This window comes from Lithobates pipiens, unplaced genomic scaffold (assembly GCF_037356315.1).
Source record: "Lithobates pipiens isolate NorthernLeopardFrog02 unplaced genomic scaffold, aLitPip1_a1.2 Scaffold_13, whole genome shotgun sequence".
Taxonomy (NCBI): domain Eukaryota; kingdom Metazoa; phylum Chordata; class Amphibia; order Anura; family Ranidae; genus Lithobates; species Lithobates pipiens.
Window position 1 is genome coordinate 359447910 of NW_027507718.1, and position 26931 is coordinate 359474840.

At 41.4% G+C, this 26931-nt stretch overlaps 1 protein-coding gene across 2 annotated transcripts in view; it reads left to right on the forward strand.

The window, feature by feature from the left end:
- Positions 1-17147, forward strand: part of KLHL2 (kelch like family member 2) — a 200445-nt gene extending 183298 nt beyond the window's left edge. For both annotated transcript variants that reach the window (XM_077477161.1, XM_077477162.1), the window contains 2 exons: positions 13549-13692; positions 16032-17147. In XM_077477161.1, the coding sequence (XP_077333287.1) occupies positions 13549-13692; positions 16032-16060 (173 nt within the window). In that variant the 3' untranslated portion in view covers positions 16061-17147. The remainder of the gene's footprint in view (positions 1-13548; positions 13693-16031) is intronic.
- The last annotated feature ends 9784 nt before the right edge of the window (positions 17148-26931 follow it).

Below are 26931 nucleotides of genomic sequence, written 5' to 3' on the forward strand. Positions count from 1 at the left end.
TCTTTCTGTAATAGTATCAGCTTGAAATCGCCTCTCCTTGGTGACAGTTCCAGTGTATATAGATGCCCTTAACCCGCATGCCTTCCAGGCTGCCTTTATGGAATTGGGCAAAGTGCCTTGCTAGAGGTTTGTCTGGGTTTTTCTCACTGATTTCACAAATACATGCTTATCCTAAGCTGGCATTTAGTTTACCCTATATAAACCTTATTATAGGGACAAGTCAACATATAGATGACTTTGGTTGTGGCACAGTTTATAAGGTCCTTTATTTGGAAACTTCATTCATCCAATGCATCGTTAAGTGTATCATTTCTATTCACATGGGGTCATACCTGGCAATGTCCACATGGGAACATTCCCTTACTACTTGGGTATTCTGACAACCAGGAGGTTCCCACCCCTGTGTCTTGGAAAACTCTGATCTAATTAGGGTATGCCCAATTCTTAGCTCTTCTAGCTACCATCTTTGGGTAGAATTCCCCATTGTTTGTTGAGAATATCCCTTACTGTGTCCCATTGAGTCCCAAATTGGGTTATCTCTCTCACCGGACCTGGGTCAGTTTCACCGTCTGATTTTTCTTTTTATGGAGGTCTTTTCTATCCAGGCTGCTTTTTATTTAGCTCTCTTGAGTTGTCTGTGCGAATAGGCTTTTTCACAGAAGCGCCTGTAAAGATCATTACTTTCCTGTCTAAAGTCAGCTGGGTTGGTACAATTCCTCTTGATACGAAGGAATTCGGAATACCATATTTTAGCGACTTAGGATGGTGGCTATCTGCTCTCAGTAGCGCATTGACTGCTTTCTCTTTTCGAAACATGCATGTTGACAGGGAGTTGCCCTCAATGGAAATGTGTTTTTTATCGAAGACGTAGATGAGTCTAAAATTGCGGTCATTATTGTTTAAGTCGCTAATAAACTTATATAGGGTCTCCATCTCCTTTCAAAATTACCAGCATGTCATCGATGTACCTTAGCCACATATGTATATGGCCCAGGTACATCGATAGTGTATACTGTCTCCTCCTCCCAGAGCCCCAGGTGTAGGCATGCGTTTGCCCGGGCCCATGGGGTTCCCAAAGAGGCCCCTTCTTTCTGTTTAAAGCACCAAGAGGGGAATTAGAAAAAAATTGTTTTCTAAGGCAAAAGACAGTAAATCGATAAATTAATTCTGGGGCCCACTTGTCAGATAATGTTTTTTAAGAAACATATCTACAGCTCTAATTCCCCAATCATTAGGGATCTAGGTGCAAAAGGACTCCACATCCACTCCAACCAACTATACTTCTTCTAGAGGTTTGAAATACTGACTAGGATGTCTCTGGTATTCTTAACATACAATTTAAAGCTCATCACCATTTTCTTCAAGAGTGAATATAGATACTTTCCTCTTTTCCAATGGCCCTTTTACCTTGGACACCATCTGTCTCCCTGGGTTTTTTTTATTTATTTTTTATTAGTGATTTATGCACCTTGGGTATTATATAGAATGTGAGTATGTTAAATTCTTTAACACTAAGGTAATCAAATTCCCATTTACAGAGGCCTCCATTTTTAGCCATTTTTAGTTGTGTTCAGTTCTATCACTAGTTCAGGGAAAGGATCCATGTCTATCTTGTCATAGGTCCTGCTGTCACCTAACAGTCATTTAACCACCTTCTCGTACATTTTCTCGTCTATCAGGATGACATTTCCTCCCGTATCACTTTGTTTGATAACTAAGTGTTTTGTCTCTTTCAGCTATCTTATAGCACAGCGTTCCTCCTGAGAGATGTTATCCTGTCCTCTCATTACATAGTTACATAGTAGGTACGGTTGAAAAGACACAAGTCCATCAAGTCCAACTTATATGTGTGATTATATGTCAGTATTACATTGTATATCCCTGTATGTTGTGGTTATTCAGGTTCTTATCTAATAGTTTTTTTGAAACTATCAATGCTCCCTGCTGAGACCACCACCTGTGGAAGGGAATTCCACACCCTTGCTGCTCTTACAGTAAATAACTCTCTACGTAGTTTAAGGTTAAACCTCTTTTCTTCAAATTTTAATGAATGGCCACGTGTCTTGTTAAACTCCCTTCTGCAAAAAAGTTTTATCCCTATTGTGGGGTCACCAGTACGGTATTTATAAATTGAAATCATATCCCCTCCCAAGCATCTCCTTTCCAGAGAGAACAAGTCCAGTCCTCGCAACCTTTTACGAATATCCTCCAGACCCTTTATTAGCTTTGTTGCACTTCTTTGTACTCGCTCCATTTCCAGTACATCCTTCCTGAGGACTGGCGTCCAGAATTGGACAGCATACTCTAGATGCGGCCGGACCAGAGTCTTGTAGAACAGAAGAATTATCAATTTATGTTTGGAATTGATCCCCTTTTTAATGCATGCCAATATTCTGTTTGCTTTGTTATCAGCAGCTTGCCATTGATGAGCTTATCCTCTACTAGGACCCCCTGGTCCTTTTCCATCCTAGATTCCCCCAGAGGTTCTCCCCCAGTGTTTAGATTGCATTCATATTTTTACCACCCAAATGCATTTTTCGATTTTTGTACATTAAACTACCTCATTTGCCATGTAGTTGCCCACCCCATTAATTTGTTCAGGTCTTTTTGCAAGGTTTCCACATCCTACGGAGAAGTTATTGTCCTGCTTAGCTTGGTATCGTCCGCAAATAGAGATTTAACTGTGTGTTTACTCCATCCTCCAGGTCATTTATGAACAAAATAAATAGGATTGGTCCCAGCATAGAACCCAGGGGGATCCCACTACCCACCACTGACCACTCAGAGTACTCCCCATTTATCACCACCCTCTGAAATCGCCCTTGTAGCTAGATTTCAATCCATGTACTCACCCTATGGTACATGCCAACGGACTTTATTTTGTACAGTAAATGTTGATGGAGAACTGTGGCAAATGCTTTTGCAAAATCCAGATACACCACATCTACGGGCCTTCCTTTATCAATATGGCAACTTCCCTCCTCATAGAAGGTTAATAGATTGGTTTGGCAAGAACGATTAGTCATGAATCCATGCTGATTACTGCTAATGATACCGTTCTTGTTTCTAAAATCTTGTATATAGTCCCTTATCGTTCCCTGCAACAGCTTGCATACTAGTGATGTTGGGCTAACCGGTCTGTAATTCCCAGGGGTGTATTTTGGGCTCTTTTAAAATATTGGTGCTACATTGGCTTTTCTCCAGTCACCTGGTACCATTCCAGTCAGTAGACTGTCAGTAAAAATTAGGAACAATGATCTGGCAATTACTTGTTCCCGAAGTAACCTGGTTCCCCTGTTTTATTAATGTTAAGTTTCCCAAGTCTAATTTTAATTATGTCCTCTGTTAATCATGGAGGTGCCTCCTGTGATGTGTCACAACAATAAACACTGCAGTCGTGTTTAGTGAAGCCCCCCAATTCCCTTATGAAGACTGAGGAGAAGAATAAATTCCGTACCTTCGTCATCTCCCCATCCTTTGTAACCAGATGTCCTTCCTTATTCTTTATGGGGCCAATATGGTATGTCCTCCTTTTTTACTGTTTATATACCGTATTTATCATCATATAGCACGCACCTTTTTCCCCTTAACCACTTAAGCCCTGGACCATTTTGCAGGCCAAAGGCCAGAGCACTTTTTGCAATTCGGCACTGCGTCGATTTAACTGACAATTGCGCGGTCGTGCAACGTGACTCCCAAACAAAATTGATGTCTTTCCCCCCCAATAGAGCTTTCTTTTGGTGGTAGTTGATCACCCCTGCGGTTTTTATTTTTTTGCTATAAACAAAAAAAGCAACCATTTTGAAAAAAACGTATAATTTTTTACATTTTGCTATAATAAATATCCCTATACCCCTTTGCTCTAATACATTTTTCCTCAGTTTAGGCCGATACGTATTCTTCTTCATATTTTTGGTAAAATAAATCGCAATAAGCGATTATTGATTGGTTTGCGCAAAAGTTATAGCGTTTACAAAAAAGGGGATAATTGTATGGCATTTTTATAAAAAAAACATTTTTTTTACTAGTAATGGCGGCGATCATCGATTTTTTTTTTTTTTTTTTTTTTTTTTTATTTATTTTTTTTTTATTGTGACTTCGACATTATGGCGGACACATCGGACACTTTTGACACTTTTTTTTAGACCAGTGTCATTTATACAGCAATCAGTGCTATACAAATGCACTGATTCCTGTGTAAATGACACTGGCAGTGAAGGAGTTAACCACAGGTGGCAGTGTAGGGGTTAAGTGAGCCCTGGGGAGTGTTTCTAACTGTGGGGGGAGCACAGGGAGCAGAGATCAGTGACACTGTCACTAGGCAGAACGGCAAAATGCTTGTTTACATTAGCATCTCCTCTTTCTTCCTCCTCGTGAGACGAACGCGGGTATCACTGCGGCAATAGAGTCCGCGGGACCCAGCGATCGGACTCACGAAGGCCCCAACCAGTGCATGCGTGCACTGCCGGCGGCACAGGTGGACACGCTGGGCAAGGCTGCATTGATGGGGGTTTAAAATGTAAGTTTCTTTTCCTTAAACTTCCCTCCTAAAAGTTTTTTTCCTTAAATTTCCCTCCTAAACTTGGGGTGCGTGTTATACGCCGACACGTGTTATACCCCGGCACTTGTTATACATCGATAAATACGGTACTTAAAGAATTTCTTTTTTGCTCCCCTCCACTGTGTGTCTTTCGTGTTCTATCTTAGCTGTCCCAATTGCACCCTTACATTTCTTGTTGCATTCTTTCTAAAGTCTGAATGCTGATGATGATCTCTTGTATTTTTTGAAGGCCTTCTCCTTTGCTTTTTATATGCATTTTTAAATTAGAGTTAAGCCATCCAGGACTTTTGTTCGCTCTTTTAAATATATTACCCAATGGGATGCATTGGCTAATGCCCTTATTTAATATGCTCTTAAAGCAAACCCATCTCTCCTTGTTCTTTGTTCCTAAGATTTTATCCCAATTCATGCCTTCTAGCAAGGTTCGTAGTTTAGGGAAGTTGGCTCTTTTGAAATTCAGTGTCTTTGTTTTTCCCTTATGTTTCCTATTTGTGTGATGTATACTGAAGCCAATTGACCTGTAATTGCTGTTTTCTAAATTGTCCTGTATTTCCAAATCCGTGATCAGGTCTGTATGGTTGGTAATCAGTAGATCTAGAAATGCTTTATTTCTAGTTGGTGCATCTACCATATGAACCATGAAATTGTCCTGCAAGACATTTAGGAAATGGCGAGCCTTAGACGAATACGTGGTTCCCTCTGCCCAGTCTGTCTGAATAATTAAAATCCTCCATTATGATAACACTTCCCATCCTTGCTGCTAATCCAATTTGTGATAGGAGATCCATCTCCCCCTCCTCTCTCAAATTAGGGGGCCTATAGCATACTCCCAGTAATGTTTTCCCCTAAGCTTCATCCATTTAGAATTCTAGCCATAAAGATTCCACCTCCTCCCTAGCTCCCTTAGTGATGTCATCTCTCACATTCACTTGTTCTTTATTCTTGATATAAAGGCATACCCCTCCCCCTTTTTTACCCTCTCTATCCCTGCGATAAAGGGTATACCCTTGAATGGTTGCCAGCCAATCATGAGAGCTGTTGAACCAAGTCTCTGAAACTCCCACAATAAAAACTAAATTTTTATTATTTTGATCCCACAAATAGAGCTTTCTTTTGGTGGTATTTGATCACCTGTGGGATTTTTATTTTCTGCTAAAAAAAATTAAAGTCTGAAATGTTTTATTTATTTTTTGGTTTCTTTTACAAAACTTTGTAAATAAGTAAGTTTTCTCCTTTACTGATGGGGCTGCACTGATAAGGCGACACTGATGGGCACTAATATGTGGCACTGAAAGGTGGCACGGATGGGCACTAATTGATGGTTTGGATGCCAATCAGTGGCAAACAATGCCTGCCAATCAGTAATGCTCATTGTAGGCACTGATTGGCATCCCTGGTGGTCCTAGTGGCGTCCCTGGTGGTCTCGTGTGGGCTTCCTCGGGGGGGGGGGGGGGGGGGAGTCAGCACAGACCCCTCTGTCAGAGGAGCAGCCGATCAACGGCTCTTCCTGTTTACCCCGTGATCAGCTGTGTCCAATCACAGCCGATCACAGTGTAAAGAGTCTGTCAGAGACTCTTTACCAAGATCGTTGTTGCGGTGTGTCAGACTGACACACTACAACGATCACCGCGATGCGTGCCCCTATATCCTGGCAACGTCCTATGAGGGATGAGGGGGAAATTAAATAGATTGATGATCTTTATATTTGACCCTCTGGTTTCTGTGGCTCCTTGTTCTTGTGACCCCCCCCCCCCCCCCCAGTAGCCCGTTCTTTGTCCATCTGTTTGTTGGATTGTTTTCTGTTGGCGGTATTGTTGATTAGTTGGGAGTGGTTGTCTAGATTTCTTTCTATCCCCCCCCCCCCCCCCCCCCCGATCTGACAGTTCTAGGGGCAGGCTCTTCATCGGTATCACTGTGTGACCTCCCTTCTTTAGAACCTGATGTAGATCTAAAATTTCTCCTCCTTGATCTACTCCTATTGCCACAGATATTTCACCTCTTTCCCGATCTCTTAGTTCTCGCCTACATTTTTATTGTTTCGTAACTTTCAAATTATATTGTCTTTTCAACCTAATTTTTGAGTGTTTCGTTTTTGTTTCAGAAATTTGTCAGTGTTTTTAATATCAGCCGCATCACTGCTACACCGTTATCAGTGCAGGTCACCTTCCATATCTCAAGAAATTTCTCATTATGGAGGTATCACTCTGTCCCTAATTCTTCTCTAGACTATCTTGTGTTCTATATATAGTATCTCACAAAATGAGTACACCCCTCACATTTTTGTAAATATTTTATTATATCTTTTCATGTGACAACACTGAAGAAATGACACTTTGCTACAATGTATAGCAGAGAGTGTACAGCTTGTATAGCAGTGTAAATTTGCTGTCCCCTCAAAATAACTCAACACACAGCCATTCATATCTAAACCACTGGCAACGAAAGGAAGTACACCCCTAAGTGAAAATGTCCAAATTGAGTCCAAAGTGTCAATATTTTGTGTGGCCACTAGGGATGGGCTTTATGTTCGAGTCGAACATGAGTTGAACTCGAACATTGGCTGTTCGCCGAACAGCGACCAATTTTGGGTGTTTGTGGCAAATTCGAAAGCCTTAACCCTTTAAAAGGCCTATGGGAGAAATCCAAAAGTGCTAATTTTAAAGGCTTATATGCATGGTATTGTCATAAAAAGTGCGTATCAATGCAAAAAAAGTTTTAAAAACGTCAGTTTTTTCGGGAGCATTGATTTTATGCTTAAAGTGAAACAATAAAAGTGTAATATTCCTTTAAATATCATACCTGGGGGGTGTCTATAGTATGCTTGTAAAGTGGCGCATGTTTCCCATGTTTAGAAAAGTCTGACAGCAAAATGACATTTCTAAAGGAAAAAAGGTCATTTAAAACTACTCGCGGCTATAAAGAATTGTCGGTCCGGCAATACACAGAAAAGTTAATTGATAAAAATGGCATGAACCAAATTTTTTTTTTTTTAAATGCGTGGGGGTCCCCCCTCATTCCATATCCGGCCCTTCAGGGACCTGGCAGGTCTGGTATAGATATTAAGGGGAACCCCAGGCCCTTCAGGTCTGGTATGGATGTAAAGGGGAACCCCTCTCCAAAATGTTCAAAAAATGGTGTGGGGGTCCCCCTCAAAATCCATACCAGATTTTACGGGGAACCCTCCACCAAAATTTAAAAAAAAAATGGTGTGGGGTCCGCCCAAAAATCCATACCAGACCCTTATCCGAGCACGCAACCTGGCAGGCCGCAGGAAAAGACCAGATGCCCTCAACATTTCCCAGGCCACATGCCCTCAACATTGGGAGGGTGCTTTGCGGTAGCGCCCCCCCCCCCCCCAAAGCACCTTGTCCCCATGTTGATGGGTAAAATGGCTTCATCCCCACAACCCTTGCCCGGCGGTTGTGGGGGTCTGCAGGCGTGTTGGCTTATCAGAATCTGGAAGCCCCTTTTAACAAGGGGACCCCCAGATCCCACCCCCCAACAAATGTACCCCTACCATTTCGTTTCCCCCCCCCCTCTTTTCCTGTGGCCTGCCAGGTTGGCGTGCTTGGATAAGGGTCCGGTATGGCTTTTTGGGGGGACCCCACGCCATTTTTTTAAAAAATCAATGAACTTTTGTGTGTATTGTAGGACCGACAATTCATTATAGCCGCGAGTAGTTTTAAATGACTTTTTTTCCTTTCGAAATGCCGTTTTGCTGTCAAACTGTTCTAAACACGGGAAACATGCGCCCCTTTACAGGCATACTATACACACCCCCCAGGTAAGAAATTTAAGAAATATTAAACTTTCATTATTTCACTTTAAACATTATTAAAATCACTGTTCCTGAAAAAAACAGCCGTTTTTAAAACTTTTTTTTTGCATTGATACATGTTCCCTGGGGCAGGACCCAGGTCCCCAAACACTTTTTATGACAATACCATGCATAAAAGCATTTAAAATTGGCACTTTTGATTATTCATGTTCGTGTCCCATAGACTTTAACTGTGTTTGCGTGTTCAAACAAATTTTTTCCTGTTCGCATGTTCTGAATGCGAACCAAACAAGGGGGTGTTCAGCTCATCCCTAGTGGCCACCAATGTTTTTCAGCACTGCCTTAACCCTTTTGCGCATGGAGTTCACCAGATCTTCACAGGTTGCCACTGGAGTCCTCGTCCACTCCTTCATGACTACATCACAGAGCTGGTGGATGTTAGAGACCTTGCGCTCCTCCACCTTCCATGTGAGGATGCCCCACAGATGCTTAATAGGGTTTAGGTCTGGAGACATGCTTGGCCAGTCCATCACCTTTACCCTCAGCTTCTTTAGTGAGGCAGTGGTCGTCTTGGAGGTGTGTTTTGGGTCGGTATCATGTTGGAATACTGCCCTGCAGCCCAGTTTCTGAGGGTAGTGGATCATGCTATGCTTCAGTATGTCACATTACATGTTGGCATTTATGGTTCCCTCAATGCATTGTAGCTCCCCAGTGCCGGCAGCACTCATTCAGCCCCAGACCTCCCACCACCATGCTTGGCTGTAGGCAAGACACATGTCTTTGTACTCCTCACCTGGTTGTGGCCACACACGCTTGACAACATCTGAACCAAATACGTTTATCTTGGTCTCATCAGACCACAGGACATGGTTCCAGTAATCCATGTCCTTAGTCTGCTTGTCTTCAGCAAACTGTTTGCGGACTTTCTTGTGCATCATCTTTAGAAGAGGCTTCCTTCTGGGATGACAGCCATGCAGACCAATTTGATGCGGTGTATGGTCTGGGCAGTGACAGGCTGAACCCCCACCCCTTCAACCTCTGCAGCAATGCTGACAGCACTCATACGTCTATTTCCTGAAGATAATCTCTGGATATGACGCTGAGCACGTGCACTCAACTTCTTTGGTCGACAATGTCGAGGCCTGTTCTGCTTGGAACCTGTCCTTTTAAACTGCTGTATGGTCTTGCCACTGTGCTGCAGCTCAATCTTTAGGGTCCTGCCAATCTTCTTATAGCCTAGGCCAGGGGTGCTCAACCTGTGGCTCCCCAGCTGTTGCAAAACTACAAGTCCCATCATGCCTCTGCCTCTGGGTGTCATGCTTGTGGCTGTCGGAGTCTTGCTATGCCTCATGGGACTTGTAGTTCCACAACAGCTGGAAAGCCACAGGTTGAGCACCCCTGGCCTAGGCCATCTTTATGTAGAGCAACAATTCTTTTTTGCAGATCCTCAGAGTTCTTTGCCATTAGGTGCCATAATGAACTTCCAGTGACCAGTATGAGAGAGTGAGAGCGATAACACCAAATTTAACACACCTGCTCTCTCCATTCACCCCTGAGACCTTGTAACACTAACAAGTCACATGACACCGGGGAGAGAAAATGGCTAATTGGGCCCAATTAGCCCAACACACAAGAGTTACAGCCAACTTCCAATCACCATACAGGCAGCTTACACGAGGGGTATGTGCACATAGTAGCCAGAGGTGGCAGTAAAGAGCTTGATGTCTGAGCTCAATGACACAGAGCAGCAGAGGCTACTGGGATTGTTTCTATAGTGCACAACACGGCTCCCTTTCATCCACTTCTGGCTTGGTTGGGCCCCTCCAGACGCCTAGGCCCCTTACAATTGTATCGGCTGTCCCCCCCTTGACGCGGCTCTGGTTTCTCCTATTCTTCTTTGCAGGACCTCTCAAGCGCCCTCGGGTTGGATAGGTAGTGTCGGTGCATAGCCATTTTCAGATCTCTCCAGAGATGTTCAATCGGATACAAGTCTGGGCTCTGGCTAGGCCACTCAGGGCATTCACAGAGTTGTCCCGTAGCCACTCCTTTGTTATCTTGGTTGTGTGCTTAGGTTTATTGTCCTGTTGGAAGATCAACCTTTGTCCCAGTCTGAGGTCTGGAGCAGGTTTTCATCAAGGATGTCTCTGTACATTGCAATATTCATCTTTCCCTCAATCCTGACTAGTCTGCCAGTTCCTGCCGCTGAAAAGCATACCCACAGCATAATGCTGCTACTGCCAGGGTTCACTGTAGGGATGGTATTGGGCAGGTGATGAGCTGTGCCTGGTTTCCTCCAGACATGACACTTGCCATTCAGGCCAAAGAGTTCAATCTGTGTTTCGTCAGACCAGAGAATTTTGTTTCTCATGGCCTGAGTGTCCTTAGGTGCCTTTTGGCAAACTCCAGGCGGGCTGTCGTGCCTTTTACTGAGGAGTGGCTTCCGTCTGACCATTCTACCATACAAGTCTGATTGGTGGATTGCTGCAGAGAGGTTTTTTCTTCTGGAAGGTTCTCTTCTCTCCATAGAGAAATGCTGGTGCTCTGTCAAAGTGACCATTGGGTTCTTGGTCACATCCCTGACTAAGGCCCCTCCCCCATCACTCAGTTTGGCTGGGCGGCCACTTTATGGATGATGAAGGCTACTGTGCTCTTTGGGACCTTCAATGCTGCAGAAATCTTTCTGTACTTTTCCCCAGATCTGTGCCTTGATACAATCCTGTCTCAGAGGTCTATAGACAATTTCTTGGACTTCATGGCTTGGTTTGTGCTCTGAAATACACTGTTAACTGTGGGACCTTATATAGACAGGTGTGTGCCTTTCCAAATCAACTGAATTTACCACAGATGGACTCCAAGTTGTAGCAACATTTCAAAGATGATCAGTGGGAGCGCCTATGGTCACGATGGTTGGACACACCAGGGCTGAGCCCAAATGAGCTCGTAATGTCCAGACTACTACAGGGTCTATAAACTGGATTGCTTTGGTCGGACAGGACAGGCAGAATGTGGTAACCCTGAGCGGAATGGGAGCTGACGGAGGGAATTGGGTGATGTCATGCCTGTATGTACATTAACAAGTGAAAGCTGTTTATCTGTAACTGTGCACTGGAAATTGTTGTATACCTATGTATCTAATAAAAACCTTTTTGATTAAAAAAAAAAGATGATCAGTGGAAACAGGATGCACCTGAGCTCAATTTTGCTTGTCATCGCAAAGATTGTGAATACATGGGTACATGTGATTTTATTTATTTTTTATTTTTTTAATACATTTACAAAGATTTCAAATATTCTTTCATGCTGTCGTTCTGGGGTATTGTTTGTAGAATTTTGAGGAAAATAATGAATTTAATCCATTTTGGAATAAGGCTATAGCAAAATGTGGAGAATGCGAAGTGCTATAAATACTTTCCGGATGAACTGTATTTTTATAGCATTTTTATAACTGCAGATATTAAAGATGCATGTCACCAGTATGGTGGATCATGTAATTCCACCACATATATTAAAAATAATTAAAGGAAATCTATTGCCATTACAGTAAGGACCACTAAGTTCAAGTGCACATCACATGTCTAAGCTGACAAGGTATTTCTCTTTTTCAGGAGTTGCAGCATATCCAGTTTGATCTGTGTAAAAAGCCCCAGCCTGCGAAAACACAGTTTAGCCTTGAATAGCTGACTTTTGTTCAGTATAGATAAGATAATATATTTTTAATCTATTGAAAACTATGTACACTAGAAAGCACAATGCAGAGTTGTGCACAACAATTTAAGCCAGTCATAGACGGTTCAAATCTCAGCCTATTAAGCAGGGATCAGCTGAGATTCAAACCATGTTTGGGCAGGCTGATTGTACCCAAGTTAATTGATCAATCAACAATGTTGATTTTATAGGCGATTATTGTTAGCAACTATTATAGTCGCTAGCAGCAATCACTATGTTCTCCAGGACAGCTCCCCGTGCTCCCTCACAGGGAGAACACAATGGACCAACGGGAGGGATTATCTCATCAATACTGACAGTGTTGATGTTGGAATCAAATGATTTTCTTTACTGTAACCCATGGTTGCTGGAAAGAAAAACGCTCCGTCTATATCTAGCTTTAGCGTGGTGGCTACTGTAACATCATACATTACCAGATCTTTTGTACACATTTGGCTGAGAACTTCAGCCTAGCATCTGGACCCAATGGGAAAATGGATATTATCAAAATATTAGCTTATAGATGCTCCTTGATTCTTGAGCCACAAGTTCTATTCCAGCCATTAACCTTTCTCAATGCTGATCATCATATTGGCTACAGGGGGAATTCATGACATTTACCACTATCCAGAAGCCTGTTGGATATAATAGAGTATACAAAGATAGGAGTCAGAACTTTTTGAGTGCCTCCATGTTGAAGTGCTTGCTCTGTATTTATAGATGTATTGCACTATCAATACCCATTAGTATGAATCCCTGTTTGCCAAAGGGACTCCCATTCTAAAGTCTCTACCACTGCACACACCAAGTTAGGATTGACTGAATTAAAAAAAAAACTTGTGTCACAGTTGGACACGCCAAGGACCCTTGGCTTCCAACACAAGCATTCATCACTTTTTGGGGGTGGGCTTATACACATTTAAATACTTGTCTAGGGAATTTTTTATTACCAGCATTTTGTTACCTGGCTATTTTAGAGTATGATTAATTCTCCCCAGGGGTACACCTGCACTGGGCATAGGGAGAGGAGTCTACTCCGATGCTTTCTATTGCAGCAAGTACCGGTGTACACCTCAGAGGGGCACTGACTATTGAGCTCAGTTTAACTGCTTAAATTAAAATAGACTTCTTTCTATTTTATTTATTTATTTTACATTTTTGGATTGTGCATGGAGGGGATAGATCCACTGTTAGGTTTCACTTCTGTTCCCAATGGGGAAATTAACCCTACCTCCTGGATACAGCAGTAAGGAGAGGGAAAATCTCTCAACATGCACACAGATGGCAATAAAAAGCTAACCAATTTTTTCTCTCCCCAAATGTACAAAACAAATTTTGGCTGGAGATCGTCTTTAGCTTAAATACAGTAGCCTGCATATCAAATTGATCCAATGCAAACTGGCAACAAAGAAAATGTTACGTTTTTTTCTTCTTTTAGCTTTGTGTTCATGTTTTAATGTTCCTTGTGGTTTTTTCCTTTTTTTTTTTTTTTTTAATCACTTAGGTGTTTGTGCTGTGGACGGCATGTTGTATGTTGTTGGAGGTGATGATGGATCCTGTAATTTGGCATCTGTAGAGTACTATAACGCAGCAGCCGACAAGTGGATACTTTTGCCTTCATGTATGAGCACAGGGAGAAGTTATGCAGGTAAAATGTAGTGTTATATAATAGCATTTCATATATACGTATTTACATTGAGTGTATAGTCAAACTTCTCTGAAAATTTCTAAGTGCATGTAAACCCTAAAAATGAATGTCTCTGATTTGCTTTCTTTTGGTCTGTTACGTATACCATTGAAACTATTTTGATCTATCTTTTTGATGAGTGCAAAAAAACAAACAAACCAGGTGATGTGCCAGAAATCCAGTGCTGTTCTGTACACTTTGCAGTGTTATCAGCCCAGTCCACATCTGAATCACAGTCCTGGCACATGTTCTCTTCTAGGGAGACCTCACTGCTCTTTCATAGATACCATACAGTAAAAAGTAAAAGTGTTACTGTCAGGATCACCAGGTGGGAATAAAGGCCCAAAAGAAGAAAAAAAACGAATTCAGTCACGACATCTAAGGGCTGGAACACTTCAATATATTCAATTTTTGTTCTTGAGTTTAGATGATATTCAATATTTGGTCAGTTTCATAATTTCTCTTCTTTGAGAAAATGTATAGTATTCTATCAAAGTATTTTTCATTTCCATTTATTCAACTTTATAGTATTCTAGCAAAGTCGTTTGCTTTTCCATTTAGTCAAGTATTTATTATGAAATAATGTATATGATTATTTCATATTTGCATTTTTCAGCCAGCAGGTAGGACTTTAGACTACTGACAAAGCCTTGTGTTAATATGATAGTACGTAAAAAACAAAGGCAAGCTGCAGTTTGGGTGTCATTTGGTAGATAATATGACCCCTTTGCCACTGGCTGGTGGGCTTTACTAATACCATTTTGGAAGAATGCTGATTATTTATTTTTTTCTAAGCCTTCAAATTGTGTCATTTTTAACCTTGCTTCTCGGTAAATGCCTATTAGTAAAAATAAGTACACAAATTTCAGCACGTTTTGCTGTATACTTTCCATTCACAGTGCAGATAAAACCGCAAAATAAAGTTTGCCATTTGTAATTCTGAATGTCCTTATTTTTTAGTTTGTTATATTTTTAAGACCTCTTTTAATAATGCAACTGTTATACATTACTGTGGAGCTGAAATTCAAGTTATAAGCACGGTTTTTGTTACTGTTGTCTGGGGGCACATTTAATTAGCAACTTACACAGATCAAAACATCTTATAACTAGGTCAGTATCATTCAAAAACAAAAATAGTCCATGTGGCTTCATGCTAAATTCATGTCTTGTTTATCAGCAGCTGTTCATTTTGAATATTTCCAAAAATACATTAGCATAATGTATGTATCATGATGGTTTTCAATTTTTTTTCTTAACAATTGTGACTCCTCATTACCTCATACAATATATAGTTGTATGTTTTATATCAAAATGGGACACACAGGCTTATAAGTCTATTGTAATCAGGTAGAGTGCAGTGCTCACGTTGCATTTTTTGATTGCCAAGAGCATCCACTTGGTAGTCTTTAATTGTTGTGTTTGGTTTGACTGCGGGCAAGTGCACTCTGGATATCTTTATGGCTGTTGGCACTCTATTATTATACAATAAGCCAGCATACTATCTGCCAACTTTGTTCAGAATATTTGTTTTCACTAGTACCCCATTGCAGACACAAATATACACTCATTTATTAGTGTGATTTCGCATTAGTCAGATAAGCCACCGTTTTCGAGACTGCGTAAGGTCCCTGCCTCAAGGCAGCCACTATGTTGCCTTGAGGAAGAGAACCTGAACGGCCCCAGAACGTAAGCTTGTTTGACTAATAAGGTGATATCCATGGGTAATTTAGTAAAAAGCTGAGTGGCTGGTATAGATAACATTACCTTGAGACAACTATTTACATGAGGCCTTAAAGTGGGTCTAACGGCAAAAGGTCTTTTGCATGAAGGTAAAAAACCTGTGTGCAGCAGCCCCCCTAATACTTCTACCTGAGCTCCCTCTCGATCTAGCGATGTGCACAAGAGCATCGACTCTTTGGGGGCTCATTGGCTGAGACAGCAATGGGAGCCATTGGTTCCCACTGCTGTCAATCACAGCCAGTGAGCCAATAAAGAGAGAGAGGTTGCGGAGCCGAGCTGTGACTGTGTCTATATGGACATACAGAGCAGCGGCTCGGGAGCAAGCCTGTTTGAGTGCTCCCATTGCAAGCTGTTTGCTCTGGGGGCATTCAACAGGAGGGAGGGGCCAGAAGGGGATGCCAGATGAGTAGGGTCCGGGTTGCTCTGTGCTAAACCGTTGCACAGAGCAGGTAAGTATAACATGTTTGTTTTTGTTTTTTGCCTTTAATATCTCTAATAAATTGGTAAATGAGCCTTTTTTTATTGGTCTAATGTGTTTTCTCTCTCCTCTTTCTCTCTAGGGGTTACAGTTATTGATAAGCCCTTATGATCTAAGGGAGGACCTCTCCTTGTTTATCCTACGAAAGAGCAGGTATAAAGTGAAGTGTAGCTTCATGGCCTTCCTTGCTTGTGACTGCAAGCTGTGGCAGAGAAAATTCAAGGCTTTTCTTCTGCAGTAAAGCACAGCAGCCACCGAAGATTACAATAGGGTGAAGTATTGTGCAGAGGTTTTCTGCAGTGAGCAGCAGCTATCTGGATGTTCCTATGATTTGTGACTTTTGTTCGCAGAAATTTGCTTCCCAACTGTTACAGAAGAGAAAACGTAAGCTGCTTTTCATATCATCTAGCAATCGCTAATGCTGGATTGACTAGAGAATGTCATTAATAAGGAGAATAAAAAGCTGTGTATATTGGTGAGGTGAAGTTGTATGTAGGGAATTATACATTCTGTATATGAAGTATAAATATTTTCTGAAGCCACATGGGTAGACATGTAGGGACCCTATTTTCACATAAAAGATGCTTTTTTTCAGCTATGTGAATAACCTGTAAAGTGTGTGTGTGTGTGTATGTATGTCTGTGCATATGTGTACTGTACAATTGTAATTGCTGATTTTTTTTAAAGCGGCCCAAATGTTGGGTTTATGCACTATTTATATATTGGAGCACTCCTACGAGAATTTGCCAGTACTGTTGTAAGACAAAGTTGTATTTTTTTTAACATGTATATTTAAATTTGCAGAATAATATGTGCAGTGGCACTGGGGGGAAACAAATGTATAGGCTGCCAAATGTTTTTTTATAGAAATAAAAGAAACATGATTTGATTGTTATTTATGATGATGTTTGTATAAATTTGCACATATCTCTTTGTGATTCCTCATTTTTGGGTGTGAAGGAATTTTACAGCATGTGATTACTTTTTTCCCCGATAATCTTGTGGATATCAACTGACTATGCATGATTTGTTTAACTAATTGTCCATGTAGTTAAATTATTTTAACCTAAGAGTAATACATCTGCTTTGTTTGGCGGGGTTTATTACTGTTTTGTTGCTATGAACATATGAATTAGAAGTTCCTTGGCCCAGAATTTTGTGATCAAATATTTGTCAATAAATTCTTTTTGTATTGCAACTGTTTAGCTTTAAAGGGAATGTCCAGTGTTTGTATATATTTTATTTTCCAAATGGTTTAAATTATTTTCATTTTTTTCTTGACCACCTCCCGCCCACTGTATAATAAAATGACGGGCGCAAAGTGGCTCTCTCATTCTGGGCTCCCACTCTCGCAGTACTTGCACACCCAGGCAATCGGTGGTGGGCTCTGTCCCTGAGACATGGCGCATCACCGATCTCGGTAAAGAGCTGATGACGAGGCTCTTAACCCATGTAATCAGCTGTATCCAATCACAGCTGATCACATGTAAACAAGGAAATGCCGGTTATCGGCATTCCTCTCCTGACACCGACAGCGTGAGAGGAGAGACTATTAGCGGTATTTGCTAACAGGGAAGATCTGCAGAGATAGGGCACTGATCAACGGTGCAGCCCCAACAGTGCTGGCATTCAGTGCTGCCCATAAGTGCCACCCATCAGTGCCGCATATTAGTGCCGTTTCCTCAGTATCAGTGCAGAAACATCAGTGAAAAATAAAAATTACTTATTTACAAAATTTTATAACTACGTTTTTTTTTTTTTTTTTTCAAAATTTCCGTTCTTTATTTTTATTTTTTTAGCAAAAAATAAAAAAAACTGTGGTGATAAATTACAACCAAAAAAAGCTCTATCTGTCTCAAATAAATTTTAAGAATTTTGTTTGGTTGCAGCGTTGCACAACCGCGCAATTGTCATTCAAAGTGTGACAGTGCTAAAAGCTGAAAATTGGCCTAGGCAGGATAGGAGTAAAAAGTGGCCAGTAGGCAAGTAAAGTGTAAAAATGAAATATTACAAAATAAATATGTGATATTCACGATTTCCAACCAGCAGGTGGAGCCTTAGGTTCCTTTCATATGGTTTTCAAGCAAACCTTAAAGCATTATTAAATCCAAAAGCAAACCTTTATCATATTGCAGCTTACCAATTCTTAGATTCTTACAATGATCAAGTTTTATTAACCACTTGACCTCCGAAAGATTTACCCCCCTGTATGACCAGGCCATTTTTGTGATACACCACGGCGTTACTTTAACAATTGTGCAGTCGTGTGAAATAAATAAAATGTATTTCCTTTTTTTTCCCCCCCACAAATAGAGGTTTCGTTTGGTGGTATTTGTGCGCTTCTGTGTTTTTTTTTTATTTTCTGCGCTATAAACAAATAAGACAGACCATTTAAAACTTATCCAATAAAAATTTTTTACAAAATCTAATTTCTTCCATCAATTTAGGCCAATATGTATTCTGCAACATATGTTTGGTAAAAAAAAAAATCCAAATAAGTATATATTGATTGGTTTGTGCAAACGGTATAGTGTCTAAAAACTATGGGATATATTTATGGAATTTTAATTTATTATTTTTACTAGTAATGGCAGGGATCAGCAAATTACTGTGGGACTGCAATATTGCAATGGACAAATTGGACACCCAACTGACACTTTGGAAACCAGTGACACTAATACAGTGATCGGTGCTAAAAAAAAAAAAAAAATATGCACTATCACACTACTAATGAAACTGGCTGGCAAGGGGTGAGCAAAGGGTTAACTGTGTGCTTAGCCAGTGCTTTTACTAGGGGAAGGCATGGATCCATGTCCCTGATTTGCAGTAGCACAGGATCAATACATTTCCTCCCTTTTACATAGGCCGATCACTATTTTGGCCCTCTGTCTAATGATCGGCAGGTGCCGACGGACATAGTCTGCTGTACCCGCAGGTCAGCTCCCACTGTGTATAATCACAGTGGGAGTGTGTCATCATTGTCACACATGCGTGCCCCAGACCCGGAAGTGCGGAATCACATACTAGATATTAGGGCTGCAACTAACGATTATTTTCATAATCGATTATTCGGTTAATAACCTTAGAAAAAAGTGTGGTGTATAATTTTAGTTAATATGTAAAGTTTAAAAAAAAAAGGCAATTTATTCTTAAATCTCTATATGCAATGGTAACTATAAATAACCAACTATATGGTTAGGGAGCAAAATATCTAATCCACTCTGAGAATAACAGACAGAAGAGATATACTGTATATATTAGAGGGGATATATACTCTGTACACTATTAGAGGAGATGTACTGTATATACTATTGAAGATATACTGTATATACCATTATAGGAGAGATATACTGTATATACCATTATAGGAGAGATATACTGTATATACTATTAGAGGAGATATATACTGCATATACTATTAGAGGGGATATACTGCATATACTATTAGAGGGGATATACTGGATATACTATTAGAAGAGATATACTGTATATACCATTAGAGGAGAGATATACTGTATATACCATTAGAGGAGAGATTATAGTGTATATATTATTAGAGTATATATAGTGTACATACTATTAGAGGATATATACTGCATATACTATTAGAGGAGAGCTATACTATTAAATGGTCAATCTGGTAAATATCATCAGACTCATTAACTTTAACCCCATTTTGTTACTGGCCGATTAATCGATTATGAAAATAGTAATCGATTAATTTTATGATCGATTAGTTGTCGATTAATCGATTAGTTGTTTCAGCCCTACTAGATATGTGATCCTGTGCAGCAGAGCCACCTTGCCACCGCATATGTAAGTTATACGTCAGCAAGTGGTTAATTTATGTAAAACCTTTATTCCAAATGTATTTAAATCTGCTAGTACGTCTAATACCCCCCCCCCCCCCCCTTGACTGACGATGCCCCTGTCCAAAGGTGCCCTTATGCTTCTTCATCCAGAATGGAGACGCCCTTATGGGGGGGTGAGTTACTGGCCAGATCACCAGGTGAAAACGGGGAGAGGCAAAAAAAAAAAGAAAACAAATGCAATCGCTACATCTAATAATTGGCAAGATGCAATATATTTTTGGTTTGGAGTTTAATACAGCTTCAAGTGCTTTGCTGATAAAAAGACTGTTTACAGAGTTGGATTACTAAGCAAATACGTTTTTTTTTTTTTTTTTTTTTTTACACAATCTTGACAGTAAAATGCTGCTGTTCTCTCTTTAGAAAACCTAGAATATGCTGCATTGTGGGTTCACCCTGTATTAAAGCGGGAGTCCTGCGAAAAATTTTTTTTTTTTAAAGTCAGCAGCTACTAATACTGCAACTGCTGACTTTTAAAATAAGGACACTCGCCTGTCCCAGGGTCCAGCGATGTCGGCACCCGAGGCCGAACCATCCCTCGGTCCTCGGATGCTGCCGCCACCATCTTTGGTAAGGGAATCAAGAAATGAAGCCTTGCGGCTTCACTTCCTGGTTCCCTACTGCGCGTGTGCAAGTCACGCAGCGCAATTCGAATGGTCCTTGCTGTCTCTGGGACCCGTGTGTGTCCCAGCAGACAGCGCAGCGGGACAGGAAGAGGCATAGACTCCCGTGGGAGTCTATGCCTGGAAGTGGGTGCAAATACCTGTCTTAGACAGGTATCTGTACCCCCCTCCCCCCTGAAAGGTGCCAAATGTGACACCAGAGGGGGGGAGGGTTCCGAATAGCAGAGGTTCAATTTTTGCGTGAACCTCCGCTTTAAATATATACTGATGAAATGAAGATAATTGACTTGAACCGTACAGGACACAGCCTGGATATTCATAGGCCCTGGGTTATAAGCTGCTACCTTCAGTTGATTGGATACTGGCAAGGATTTTGGATGTTTTTTTTGTTTTTTGTTTTCTAGTATTTTTAGGTGATGGACTTCATCTCCCTTTATGGAGAAGACTTTTCTATGCTTAACAATTTTCCTTATTGTGGATGCTTAATTAACTCTTCTGTTTTGGATTCATCAGTCAATTCTTCACTGCCTTCTACTATAACATTCTAATCATGTATTTGGATCTGTGTAACTTCAGTAATACCTTGGGCATTGTACTCAGACCCCACACTGTAGGGATGGCCTGTAATGTTACTTTGCGTACTGGATCCTGCTTGGTCTCTCACAGTGGCACTAAGTGCAACACAATTAATATCATCCTTACTTACAGTACACCTAAATGTCTCCTGAATAGTGTAAAACTATCACAAAACTGGGAATGTGTTTGAGTTTATTCACTAATTGAGTGTTTAACCACCTCAATACCAAACACTTTTACCCCCCCCCCTTCCTGGCCAGGAAATTTTCAGATTTCAGTGCTGCCATACTTTAAATGACAATTAGTCATGCAGCACTGTACCTAAATTAAAAAAGATCATACATTTCTAAGTTTGTTATACAGCTTTGCAAATAGGTAATTTTTTTTCAAAACATCTAGGCCTAAATGTGTACTGCTACATTTCTTAGAATTACAAGCTATGGTACATATAATTGAAAATTGATCAATCCTGATTTACTTATTGCCTCATCCAAGGACAGTACAAATACCCCCCAAATGACCCCTTATTGTAAAGTAGATATCCCAAGGGATAGGAGGCATAGTGAAGTTTTTTAAGTTGTAATTGTTTTCCCACAATTCTTTGAAAAATTAGGAAAATAAATAAAATTTGTTTTTTTTCACAAAATTGTAATCTCTGTAAGTTATTTCTCACAAGCGGCTTAGGTATTCTTGCACTCCTCCCGAGTAAGGGGATAGTGCGTGTGGTAGACCTTTCCATGTAGAGGGGTCCAAAAATCCAAGAAGCACCTCTGGGTTTTCAAGGAGCATCAATTGCATATCTACCGTATATACTCGAGTATAGGCCGACCCGAATATAAGCCGAGGCCCCCAATTTACCCCCAAAAAACTGGAAAACTTATTGACTCGTGTATAAGCCGAGGGTGAGACATGGCTGTCCATCCCTGTGTGTGTGTCCGTCCATCCCTGTGTGTCCATCCATCCCTGTGTGTGTATCCATCCATCCATCCATCCATCCCTGTGTGTGTGTGTGTGTGTGTGTGTGTGTGTGTATTCATCCATCCATCCATCCCTGTGTGTGTGTGTGTGTGTGTGTGTATCCATCCATCCATCCCTGTGTGTGTGTGTGTGTATCCATCCATCCATCCATCCCTGTGTGTGTGTGTGTGTGTGTGTGTGGGTGTGTGTGTCCGTGCAGCCTTGTGTGTGTGTGTGTGTGTGTGTGGGTGTGTGTGTCCGTGCAGCCTTGTGTGTGTGTCCAGCCTACCTGTGTCCCAAGCCTCCGTCCCGAGCCGCCGTCGTCCCGAGCCTCCTCCGACCCGTGCCGTGCCTCCTCCGTCCCGTGCCTCCTCCGTCCCGTGCCGTGCCTCCTCCTTCCCGTGCCTCCTCCGTCCCGTGCCGTGCCTCCTCCGTCCCGTGCCTCCTCCGTCCCGTGCCGTGCCGATGGATCGCCGCTCTTCTCGGCGGCCATTCTACAATTCAAAATTCCGCCTCCGCCTGTGATAGGCGGAACACTCAATTTCCCAGCAGCCTGTGTTCCGCCTATCACGGACATCCTCTCATACTCGTCTGTAGTATGAGAATGAGCGGATGTCCGTGATAGGTGGAACACTGACTGCTGGGAAATTCAGTGTTCCGCCTATCACAGGCGGAATCGGAGAAGGAGGCGCGGCTTTTAAATTTTAATGTCCGCCGTCTGTCTGCTCGATACGCTGATCGAGCAGTCAGACAGCGGTGACTCGAGTATAAGCCGAGGGGGCACTTTCAGCCTCAAAAAAGAGGCTGAAAATCTCGGCTTATACTCGAGTATATACGGTAATTTCTTGACTATCACATTTTTTAAGGCACTGGAGCACCAGGACAATGGAAACACCCACAAAATGACAACATTTTGGAAAGAAAATACCTCAATGTATTTTCTATGAGACATAATGAGTCTTTTGAACACGCACACGGTATCCCCTTACTCGGGAGGAGTAGTTGAATGTGTTCTGGGGTGTAATTGCAAGAACTTTCATGCAATTACATGTTCAAAAGACTCATTATGTTTCATAGAATATACATTGGGGTGTTTTCTTTCCAAAATCCAGTCATTTTGTGAGCGTTTCCATTGTCCTGGTGCTCCAGGGCCTTCAAAAATGTGATAGGTGCTTCTTGGATTTTTTGAACATGTCTTTTTTTTGCCACAAGTTTTTGAAAAATGTGGCTGAAAATTTGTTTTTTTTACACAACTGGCCAAGTAATAAGGTATTTCTAACGCACAATATGGACATACTTAGAATTACACCCCAAAATACATTCTTCTACTCCTCTTCCTAAGTATGAGTATACCACATGTGTAGGACCTTTTCAATGTCTCGACCAGTGATTCTCAACCAGGGTTCCTCCAGAGGTTTCTAGGGGTTCCTTCAGCATTGGGCCATTTCTGCCTCTCGAATGAGTTCCACCGACACCATTGATCTTTTTAGCTATCTGTAAGGAGGTAATTCTGCCCAATGACCACAAGTGCAAGGACCATTCTTCCCACTGACCATCACACTAATGTATCATGAGTTGTAGATTTCTAATTTTCAGCAGGGGTTCCCCGAGACTGGAAAACTATTTCAAGGGTTCCTCTGTGTTGAAAAGTTGAGAGAGGCTGGTCTAGACTGATTATGCACCCAACATTGCAACCTGTGTAACACAGCAATCAACAACACTATATAGAAGACAATGTACCCTAATGGTCACCTCTTTAGCAGTGCAGTTGTCCAGAGGATGAGTGAGACTGGTTTTGCACAGGAACATAGCCAGTGGGATGTGTAGCTGGGTCAGTACTGGTGCCAGGCAGAGACATAGCCCACAAACAGGCAAAGCATTGGCCCGGGCGACAGGCAGGAACACGGTCCATGAGGCTAGGGTCCGTACTGCCACCAGGGGGTACATGGTCCATAAACAGTCTAGGGTCAGTACATGAAGCAGGCAGAGACATGGTCAGCACAGCCAAAGTAATGGTCCATAAACAGGCCAGAGACAGTGCAGGCAGAGGCATGGTTAATTAACAGGCCAGGGTCAGATGGCAGCAGGCAGAAACCTCAGGCTTAGAGCCTTCCTCAGATAAGACCTGGACACTGGTCCCAAAGCTCTTCAAAACCTCAGGACTCCAGACCCTTCACTAGGAATTACAAAACCAAAAACATAGTTTTTTAACTCTGGAAACAATACTCTGGATCCCATGACATACGTGAGACCCCTGTGTTGTTGTTAATCCATCTACTGCATTGTCAGGGCAACATATCAGTCCAGATGGTAGGCAAAAAACATGGATGATTATGAGGCTAAGGTCAGTTCAGATGGAAGGCAAAAATGTGGTCGATAAACAGGCCAGGCTCAATTCAGGCAGCAGCCAGAGGCATGGTCCATAAACAGATCAGGGTCGGTTTAGGTGGTAAGCCTTTGTAGTGAAGTATGGCAAGGACAAAAGCAGTCTCCTATGCATAGGCCAAATTGGGAGGGACATTTGGGAAGAATAATTGGTGTCGCATCTTACTCCACCTCTGATGCAAACCCAACAGTTTTTTTTTTTTTTTTTTTCCTGTGGTTTTCGTCCTGTTTCTGTGGCAGGGATTATATCTGGAAATTTTCTTTTATGCAGTCTGTTCACTGCATCCAAGTAAATGTTTTCTGTTGGTTTTCTGTTGGTTTTCTGTACGGTGTAGGAGATATCCACTTTGCATGCAGCCGCTGTCGTCAGCGGTGCATGTGCTGTGAAGGTCCAGCAGACCCTGCTGGACCTTGCTGGGAAGAAGACTCCCGCATGCGTGAGCAGAAGTGATGTAATCGTGGCTCTGGCCACTCAGTGCCGGAGCTGCGAACCTGGAAGAAACGCAGGGGAAACATGTCGGCTCCCTCGGCGTGGACCGGGATCAGATGCCGACGCCTCGTTCTAACTAAGGTAAGTATTTCATAATGAGCTAATATGTACTGCATACTAGCTCATTATGCCTTTGCCTTGCAGGTTTTTTTGTTTTTTAAATAAAACTTTCTGTGCGGGTATTCGTCTATTCATTTTCTTAAACAAACCAAAATCTTTCTAGTCCATACCTTTCTCAACTGTTACCAGGTGGCAGTCCAAGCTTCTGTGCTTATAGCTATCGGCTGCGAGGTTTTTGCTTCAGCACTCTGAGTTGAGTCTGTTGCCACAGTTATTTGGCTTTTTTATTGCCTACTAGAGCTGCACGATTAATTGTTAAAGAATCAAAATTATACTGCCCTCATGATCCTAAAACAGCATTTCCCGATTTCTATGTAACAAGTGAAGAAAGTTCTCTGCTCACTTCTGACAGCTGACAAAAAAAAATCCAGGCAGCCTGCCAAGTTTATCTTAACATTGGAGATAAAGAGAAACATTGTAAACATTTCATTCTTACAGCAAAGGAATGAACTTCAGTTTGTAAATGAGGTCAGTTTAACCACTTGCCAACCCTGCCAATAGCAGGGTGTGCCTGCGGGTCCCATGGACTCTATGTCCACCTGCGATCACGGCGAGGAGAGGGAGAACGGGGAACTGTAAACATGGCATTCTGCCTAATCACATGATAGGATCTACCGTCCCCAGTGATCTGTCATTTCAATAAGCTCATCCCCCCTACAGTTAGAACACACTAAGGAAGCACACTTAACCCCTTGATATCCCCCTAGTGTTAACCCCTTCCCTGCCAGTGTCATTTTAATGTCACTGGTCCCCAAACACACTCACTTTTCTGTTCTGTTAGGGGTGACAGATTGTGTGTTCCTATTAGCTAGGAACCACGATCTGTCACTTTCTGTATTTAGTCCCTCCCCCCTTCAGTAAGAATCCCCTCCCAAGGAACATAGTTAACCCCTTCACAGCCCCCTAGTGTTAACTCCTTCACTCCTAGTGACATTTTTACAGTAATCAATGCATTTTTAATCTCACTGATTGCTGTATTAATGGCAGTGGTTCCAAAAATGTGTCAAAATTGTCCGATGTGTCCACCATAATGTCAGTCAAAATCGCAGATCGCCGCCATTACTAATAAAAAAAAAAAAAAAAAATGCTATAAATCTATCCCTTATTTTGTAAATGCTATAACTTTTGCGCAAACCAATCACTATACGCTTATTGCAATTTTTTTTTTTGTTACCAAAAATATGGTTAAGAATACATATCGGCCTAAACTGAGAAAAAACTTTTTTATATATATATATTTTTGGGGGGTATTTATTATAGTAAAAATCTCGCATTTTATTTTTCAAAAGTTTTCGCTTTTTTTTGTTTATAGTGCAATTAATAAAAAACGCAGAGGTGATCAAATAGCACTAAAAGAAAGCTCTATTTGTGGGAAAGGACGTCAATTCTGTTTGGGTACAGCATCGCACAACCGTGCAATTGTCATTTAAAGTGACAGTGCCATATCGCAAAAAATGCTCTGGTCATTAACCGATTCAGCCCGGAAGAATTTACCCCCTTCCTGACCAGAGCACTTTTTGCGATTCGGCACTGCGTAGTTTTAACTGACAATTGCGCGGTCACAGGACGTTGTGACCAAACAAAATTTACATCCTTTTTTTCCCACAAATAGAGCTTTCTTTTGCTGGTATTTGATCACATCTGCGTTTTTTATTTTTTGCGCTGTAAACAAAAAAAAGCGTCAATTTTGAAAAAGAGCATTATTTTTTACTTTTTGCTATAATAAATATCCCCCAAAAATATATAAAAAAAACAATTTTTTTCCTCAGTTTAGGCCAATATGTGTTCTTCTACATATTTTTGATAAAAAATAAAAAAAAACGCAATAAGCATATATTGATTGGTTTGCACAAACGTTATAGTGTCTAGAAAATAGGGGATAGATTTATAGAATTTTTATTATTATTTTTTTACTAGTAATGGTGGCGATCTGCAATTTTTATTTTGACTGCAACATGGCGG